This window comes from Propithecus coquereli, unplaced genomic scaffold (assembly GCF_000956105.1).
Source record: "Propithecus coquereli isolate 6110/MARCELLA unplaced genomic scaffold, Pcoq_1.0 Scaffold44, whole genome shotgun sequence".
Classification (NCBI taxonomy): domain Eukaryota; kingdom Metazoa; phylum Chordata; class Mammalia; order Primates; family Indriidae; genus Propithecus; species Propithecus coquereli.
The window spans coordinates 313,308-321,911 of NW_012150174.1; the positions used below are offsets into that span (position 1 = coordinate 313,308).

General features: G+C 45.9%; 1 protein-coding gene across 2 annotated transcripts in view; it reads right to left on the bottom strand.

The window, feature by feature from the left end:
• Window positions 1–8,604, bottom strand: part of NAV2 (neuron navigator 2) — a 118,094-nt gene that overhangs the window by 55,868 nt on the left and 53,622 nt on the right. Inside the window, exons 5-7 of one of the 2 annotated variants that reach the window (XM_012654388.1) lie at window positions 6,120–6,587; window positions 3,933–3,977; window positions 1,359–1,519 (exon numbers count right to left, since the gene is read on the bottom strand). In XM_012654388.1, the coding sequence (XP_012509842.1) occupies window positions 1,359–1,519; window positions 3,933–3,977; window positions 6,120–6,587 (674 nt within the window). The remainder of the gene's footprint in view (window positions 1–1,358; window positions 1,520–3,932; window positions 3,978–6,119; window positions 6,588–8,604) is intronic. The other variant, XM_012654387.1, reaches the window with a different exon arrangement.

Sequence of the window (8,604 nt, forward strand, 5' to 3'; positions counted from 1 at the left end):
TCATGTCTCTGTTCAAATCCTGGATGGGGACAAAGAGGAGGCTGCTTATTGTCAGCCACACGCATTCCTGCCAACTTCTCTCCCGTCTATTTTCTAAAAGGTAGTCGCATCAGCATTTGAGTTACACACTGAGAGCTAAAAATAAGGGTGGAAAGGCGGGTCAGCTCTACGGCAAGGCTCTGGGCTTCGGCTTTCCAACTTGGCACGTTCAGACAGGCCAGTGTCACCTTCCAGGCATGAGCTAATTACTCCCCAGGCTCATCTGGAACGATTCTCTCTAAAGCCAAAAGCCCAAAATAGTCCAAGCAGGCTTTTGATCAGATGGGAAGCATTTGTGCATGACAAGAATCTCTTGCCTCAAAGAGTTACGGCTGGGAAAGAACAATATGAACATAGGTCTCATGGCCTCAGATGGGGAACACTGTGTAAAAAACTTCCATGCAAACGAGGTACATTTGCCACAGCTAAAAGCAGCTTTCTTAAGAAAATTCTGTCCGTTTTGGTAATGTACAGTATTTTCAGAGGTACACATTTAGCTAATCAAAAACGAAGAATTAAACCTCACTTGATTACAAACCACACTGATCCTTAAAGCCTCTGAATTTATTATTCACAATGTTTGGAAAAGGCTGCCTCTCTAAAGAGTGAGATGAGATTGGAAAAGATTTTCCCTCTATCAGTCCCCCAAGGCTCAGCTCCCATCCTGCCACCCTCATATAACCTCTGTCTGTAATTCCAGCCGACACTGATCTTTCCTTTCTCTAACTGTGTAGACCACTTCCTATCTGATTACAGTCAGTTTTTACATGGTTTCATATAAAGCTGGACTGTTCTCTTTTACCCTGCTTTACAGGTCTGCATGGGGGTGTGTGTGTCTCTCTAAAAAAGAATCCATTGACATGTCAGCAGGGACTGTGCTAAAAATCCTTTTCCTTTCCCCACTGTGCCAGCCCAAGCATTATGTCGGCAGTGAGCACTTCTAAGAATACCTGTTCAGTCAAAGCTTAACTTTTATTTCCAGCTTATCAAAGCAAAGAGGATCACCAAATGTGGGGTATGCCATAAACCCTACTTCTTCAGAGATCTTAAAAATAGAATGTATTCTTCTCAAAAATGGGATGATTTGCTCTTTGCAGTAACCCTACCTGAATCAGCCACAGACAGAAAATTGATCAGAGTACCAAAATTTTTGCTATTTTCTCTATTTCTTTTGCTATCGATCACCTGTAATCACACTATTATTACTGAGGACTTAGTCCGATGTCAAGAGGGACATGACCACATGTCTATTTCAAAACACCAAATAAGCTCTGCCCTACAGAGCTGATCAACACAGCTCATGACAAGTGGCTACTCACCAAGCTGGGAAAAGTTGAACCTTGTTCCAGAGGGAGAAGTTACGCTGGAGCCAGAGGAAAAAGGGGAATTCGCAGCAGTGTCCTGCAGGCCTCCTGCTGAGTGGGACCGTAACCATTCTTTTGCGTCTTCTTGCGTGCGAAGCTGGGAGGTGGGAGTATACCTGGACAGACAGAAATCAAGCTGGAATGAACTATGAACAACACTTATGAAAATGAACTCTGTGGAGCTGATGGCAAATACATAAAAAGAAAATATATATCCAAGGATGATTTTTCAAAAAATCAGATCACTACACACCCTGAAACTTACGAAGTCTCTCAAAACCTTTTTTGCTACTTGGCAGCGTTTGGGGAAAGTTACAATTGCTTTCCCTGTGGAGGGAACACATAAAGGGAGGAAGATTGGTAAATGCTCAAAAGAGCCGTCACTGGGCGTTGCTGTAACATGTTGATTCATGACAGTGTCACGTCAAAGCCCCCACCTTGATGGGACTGAAGCAACAAAAGGAGCTGCTGTTAGAGCTCTGAGGAAGTTTTAATTAGATAAATCATGGCATCTGCATTCTACAGCACAAATAAGTGGCCGTGAATCACAGCACACGAGAAAGCAGACATGTAAAGGAAGGTCCAAGGACACTGATGCTTACAGCAGTTGCTGCCATCACACATAAGCAAGTTTTCATGAAAGGAGCCCCAAATTATTGGGTTTTCCAGGAAAGGGTCTTCAGAATTATGTGACCCACCTTCTCATTTATTCTGAAATGCATTTGGTGATGATTTATTGAGCAACTACAATGTGCTAGGGGCCTTCGTGGACGTTATCTCACTGGAGCCTCAGACCTACTCAGCCATGCAGATGCCACTATCCCTATTCACTTTCAGGAAAGGCAGGGCCCTGCTCCGAGTCACAGAGCTGAAATTCCATGTTTATCTGATTCCAAAATCCATGCTCTTTTCACTGTGCCCAAAGGCAGCATCTAGAATTTCTGAGTGCACAAGTGGCCAGGGTACCACTGGATTTTAGGTACTATATGTAAATAGAGGGATTTTTTGTGCTAAAAAAAAAAGGCGTTGTGGGTGTGTTGGCATTGGGCATGCATGTGAGCTAGAGGGAGGGAGGAGCCGGACAGGAGGGTCAGAGTGAGAGAGAACACAGCACTGTTTCTTCCTTAATGTTTTCACTGAAATTGATGGACATGAAACTTTCCAGGACACACCAATGACCTGAAAATAGCATGTCATATAGCCCTACCCTGAATTTTTAAAAAACAAACTTTAAAAGGCCAGAGCTATATAATTTTGATAAGAGAGATCTGCTACAGAAATATACACACCATTTCAAAATGTTGCTATGTAGAAGGTAGCTTCCTTTCAGGGCACCAGTGGGGCATTAAAGTCAAACTAGTACTGAGAGTGGCTGTCATTTAAGCATCTAGCAAGGTTGCTGACAAGCAGCCCTCACAGGCCCGATGGAAACTGGTCAGTACAGAAGGCCTGGCCGACTCCCCTTTAAGGCCACAGAGCTGAACTCCCTTCTACCGGATGTCTGTTGGGAGATTTTAATACTTTCCTTCTTAGATTCCTAGAATTGGCTTTACTCAGAGCTCCTATTGAAAGGAAGCATTGATACCTACCTCATGTTACTGTTCAAAATGCTCTCAGTCTTAAGAGCTGCGGGTTATTAACTACAGACATACATGACAGCAGTGAAACATTTCATTCCAAGTTCCATTTTATGCAAAAGCACTTAATGCTTAGTGCAGGGTGAAGCTGATGCTACAAAGAATGAGGTGTTTAGAAAGCAGGAGAAATGACGGCTGCAACCATAAGACAGTAAGATCATGGGGGAGGCGTTAGCAAACTGGAGCTCCTCGGGCTGGCAAAGTGATGTAGATGGTGTGAGCAATGGTGACTTATAGCATCTTGTCTTACCAGGACTAGCACCAAAAACGAGCCCAAGCTACCACTTACTAGGAGTAAAAGGACACTCCTTCCTGGGAGTCTTGTCTTTATTTTCAACAAAAAATGATCACACCCATGTCTTGCTGGGCACTGAAAGTAGACCCAATTTTCGATTAGAATATTTAGACAAGTGCAAAATATTTGTCTTTAGCAATTTTTTAATGGGCTGAAAAGTTAAATACTTTAAAATTTGGAGAAAATATTCCTCACCTCCTTTGCTCTTGTCCTAGCTAATCGATCAGCATGCTATAAGTCATGTCCTTTCTCTTAAAAGACAGCCATGTGAACAGAATGGTCATGGTGAAGTGCTCAGAGATTAAACCCACTGGCCCCAGAAGTAGCAGTGACTGCTCTTTGGGCTTGCCCAGGGATGTTTTTTATGAGATGGTTTGATCACATTAAGCCTGAAAAAGCACAGCCCCTGCTCAAGCAAATAAGCCAACAAATGGAGAAGTGAGGGTGTGGCGGGGGGCATCATCCAAAAGGTCCTGCTGCCGTGGTCAAAGCGGGGACCCCAGCCCAGCCCAAACCCCCACCAGCCATGAGAGAGTCACACAGCCAAGCTCCAAAGCCACAACAGATGGCATGGATGCAAGGAGGAAACACAGATACCTGAGTCCTTTCTTAGGCAAAGTGTTCCTATCAAGGTGCGGGTCACTGTAGGAAAGTTAAAACAAAAATAAGAACTTCAGAGAAGCACAGGCAAGGGAGGGAAAGTGAAGGGGAAAGCTAGGGAGGGGGCTGAAGGGCCCTGAAGAAAGAGACTCACATCACCAGGGAGTGCGCCCTTACCCAGCTATGCATGCAATGAACACATCCACAGAAAACAAAAGAAACCCAGTCCCTGGCCTGAGCTGACACCAACCAGTGTATACTTTACCCCAAGTCATCAGGAGGCCTGAATTGCTTAACCCCAAAGGCTCCTCCTTTTCCATAGGTTCAAGGCAAAGCTCAGGGGCTGCCCCACCTCGAAGCAGAGCCCATGCCTTCTGCTGCCCAGCAGCCCTCTCTGAACCCCCACCACTGCTTTTCGGAGAGAGGGGTGCCAGCTTTTGTATACCCCTAACACTGGCCCACCCCTGAAATACCACTGGCAATGACTTCAAGTAGGAGAAGGGACTTGTTGGAGGATTCAAGAGGCCAGCAGTCTGCATATTTGGAATTCATCTGTAACGAAGTGAATTCCAGGTCTCTCTCAATTTCTGCGGTCCTTGTTGGGCGTAGCTAGGAGCTGAGCCCTGGGCCCAAGTCGGGGCGTGTTACAGCTTGCTGGCTGATAAAGTCAAGGCATTTGGATTTCCAAAGAACAAGAGTTTAAAGGCTTGGTTTGTGAGTCTGACAAAAACAAAGTCTTTGCTGTTGATGGGGTGAAGAGGGTGTTTTTTCCCCCCAGCATGAAACAACATCTGCTTGTTATGTTTGGCCCAGTCATCGCTACCCCACAAATTTCAGGTCAATATCCATCTCTGAGGCCCACCCACAGCTGAGGGGGCAAACACAAGCATCTTCATTTGTAAAGTCGTAACACTCCACATATTTTTTTTTCATTATCGTTACAGGAGATGGGCACACGGAACACAACAGTCTGCAAGACACAACGAGCCAAACTGCAGCGAAGGACTTGGAAAGGGAGAAGAGCCAGCTGTGCAGGGAGAGGGGAGGGGAGCAGAGGTGAAGGCCACGCTGCACAGTGGGTGGTAGTTCGCTTCTGGGTGTGTGTTGGGGGGAAAGGAATGGGAAGAAGCTAGGAAGCAGGAGCATGCCACAGGAGGCCACAAGAAATGCAAGTGAGAGCTTCTGCCACCCCAGACCAAGTGGAAAGGTTTGGGGTCGCCTTCCCAAAATGGGAATGAAGGAGTCAACCCAACTCCACCTCTCCCAGGGCTTTAGCGGACAGTGGAACAGACCCTCACTGGCATGTCTGGGTACCACAGAGTACACTAGAGCCACAAACACAAGCGGAAGCCTCAGGCCAACAGCCTCGCACAAGACATCTGGCTTGACAACAGACGGGCAGAGGAACCTAGAGGCTTCATGGGTCCCCGGCCTACAATGTCATTACCTGTCCTGTTTCCTGGGCAGAGTACTTCTGCAGAACTTAGGGCTAGCAGCAGGGGAAGAGAGAGGGCTAGAAGTCCAGGCAGGTAGAAAACAAGAGAAGGACCATTAGCTTGGAAGAAAGGAGAGGTGTTACACACAATGATTAGAACATTTTTTTCATTCCCTGTGCTGATCCCGGCTTGCTTCCCTATGCGCAGAAACTGGACACACATCACTACTGCAGTGAAATCCAGGGCTCTGAGGACACTTTCAATCTCTTGATTTCCTATCACCATGGCCAGCAGCTCTTCAGTAGGAGGGCGTTTGCCACGATGACCCCCAAATCTACCCAGCTGCTTAAAGAGCATCCTACCACATGCTCCGTGGCTGCACCTGGTCTCCTCCTCTGCATGCACAATTACAAGAGGAGGGTAAAGAAGCAGTTGATGAACAAACAGAATAAAATGGAAAGATTTCAAAGGCTGAATGCCATTTCAAATATTAGCATATACCTGCCCCCAAGAGACTTCAAGCAGTTCCAAGCACCAAGAACACAATCACAGAGAAAAAGATAACGGGGAGCAGAGCCAAGCTTAATTCCATCCCACACCGGGTTCCCCATGAAAGACAGCAGTAATTAGAAAGAGAGAAATCTCACAGGCAAAGGCTAATTGACAGTTGGGATTCCTAGCCTAATCTTCTTAATTTTGGAAGGGCGTTTTTCTGAGCAATGCAGGCAGCCAGAGGCACGGCACCAACCTTTCTGACAGTGTGGTCTTCACACTGTTGGTTCTGACAAAGGGAGTCAGGGAGTCATCCTTAGCAGAGGTGATCAGGCCAGTGGAGGAATTGTGGCTCAGTCCCCCTCCACTGCTGAGGGAGATGTCAATGGACTCACAGCTGGTGTGGAGGCTGCTAACGGACTGGAAGCCCAGGCCGTCCTTGCTAACTGCTGAGGAGCTGCTGGCGTTGGTGCCCCAGGTGAGGCTGTTGGAGGGCCCCGAGTGGGCTGAGCTGGGGCTGGAGGCTAGAGGAGACTGGTTGAGGTCCACGTTCTTACTGTAGAGAGGGCTGCTGCTCCCACTGCTCAGGACGCCACTGCCTGATGGGGAGTCTAGGTTACCTTGCTGGGTCATGGTGGCATGAGGATTGGAGATGACCACCGAGTTTTTCATGTTTTCGGCTGTGGCGATGGGCACTTGCTTGGTAGGCTTCCCACCAAAGAGTCTGTGAAGAGACAAAGGGTCGTGTGGGTTGAACTCCCAGTGCCAAGGGGCACCGAACTATTAATGAACGGTGGGGTATAGGAGTCGGCGAGAACCCCTGGGGATGGAGCACAGCCATTCCTACTGCAACAGCTAAAGGTGCTCCACGGGGAAGGGCTGGCCACAGAGTGGGCCTGGACACAGGTGTATCACAGGCTGCCACATTGGAGTTCTGGGCTGCAGCTGAGACCCTGGCTCTGTGTGAGCCAGAGGGCAGATGGGGAATAATTTTCTACAGGCCTCTCCGCACTGGTCCAAGACCTTCCTTCCCTTTCTTGCTGTAAATAGACAACTGCTGCGGCTCAGGAAACATCCAGAGGGAAAAGTTGTCTTAATCATCTTTGAATCTCTGACCCCAGGCACAAAGCAGGCACACAGGTTATGTCAGCTCAACTCCAAGGGATTTGGTTTCTTTGATCTCCAAGCATGACACATAGAATCGAGATACTAGATACTAGAATGAGTCTAGATCTGGATGGGGCCTGGGAAAGGATTTTTACAGATTTAGTCTCAATGGAAAGCTCAAGCTGAAAGATGGGTCTGTCAGGGCCAAGCAGCTTGATTTACCCAAGGACATACACAGAAATCTTGCTGGGTTCACAAGACATTCGACCAGACACACTGGGTGTGAACTGCGTCTCCATGACAGATACACAGAAATGCCATTCCATGTCGTCTCCCCGCTGCTCATGGCCAAAAATGTGTCGTCAGACTACAGGGAATTGCACAAATGCCTCCCTCTTCCACTGGCAGGGAGCTCTCTAGTAGAATGGTGGAACTGTTTTAAAGTCAGAGGGTGGTCCACATTCTGGTAATAAAAGGGCTTTATTCCACCCATTAAAACCCATGTGGAATAAATATCTCCATAGTGACAAAACTACTATATATTCTGATATGCAGATGGCCTTTCACCCAAATACTCAAAGTGGTGTGAATCTGATCTCTGTTCTCTCCAAACGGACCTACAAATCTCAATTACTATAAAGACAAACAAATAATCAATCCTCACTACAGTGTCTGCTGACAGAGAAGAAACACTTTTCACCTGATGACAAGCAGGGACTAAAATATCCTAATGTAGAATCTTGGCTTTAGAATGCTTACATACTTCCAGTGACAGGATCCTCACTACTTAGAAGGGTAAATCACCCCATTGCCAAGCACTTCCGATTGCTAGAAAACCTAAATCTCATCCGTCTTTTTCTGACCTTTGCACATTGCTCCTCATCCTGCGATGTGTAACTACACAGAAAAAGTCCAATCTTTTGTTTGTTAGTCTTTCAAACGATTTGAAGAGAGTTACCTATCACACTCCACCTCAGATTTCTCTTCTCCATACTAATGCACAGGAGAGAACTGAGAACACTTAACGATTTAGGAAAAATGTAATTTGCCAGGAATTGGCTGGACGGTGCTCAATGTAGAGCCTGAGGAGATGCATGCATTTTCAAGTACTCTATTACACTAGCCTAAGGATCTAGTAAAATGCCTTTGTGGTGACTAAAAGAAATCTATAACACCAAAGAGCAAATATTACATATAATACTTGAGGCAAGAAGCAGAGAAATTCTCATTTACAAGGCAACCTGTTAAAACAACAAAGAGCAGCCCAATAGGGCCTTGCCCCTGAAAAAATCATCATTACTGAAATTCTAATAATCAAGTCTAGACAAAGAACAGCGAACTGCTTCATTATACCTTTCATGTGGAATGCTTCTTCTGAAGTCTTTTCAAACATTCCTGTTCATCCACAAATATGTACAAGTGCATATAATTTTTACTTTTCTACTGCTTAATTTTCTATCCTTGGGATTTACTCTTTCTTATGACAAGAAATTTCCTGGGAAGGTAGGATGAGCTCTAATCTATGCAGCTGCAGTTTGGGGATGGTCCAGTGGATATTAAAATGAGATAATAGGAACAGGAAAAGGTCTTATAAATTTAAAAGAAACTATTAAAAAAAAACAGTGAATAATATT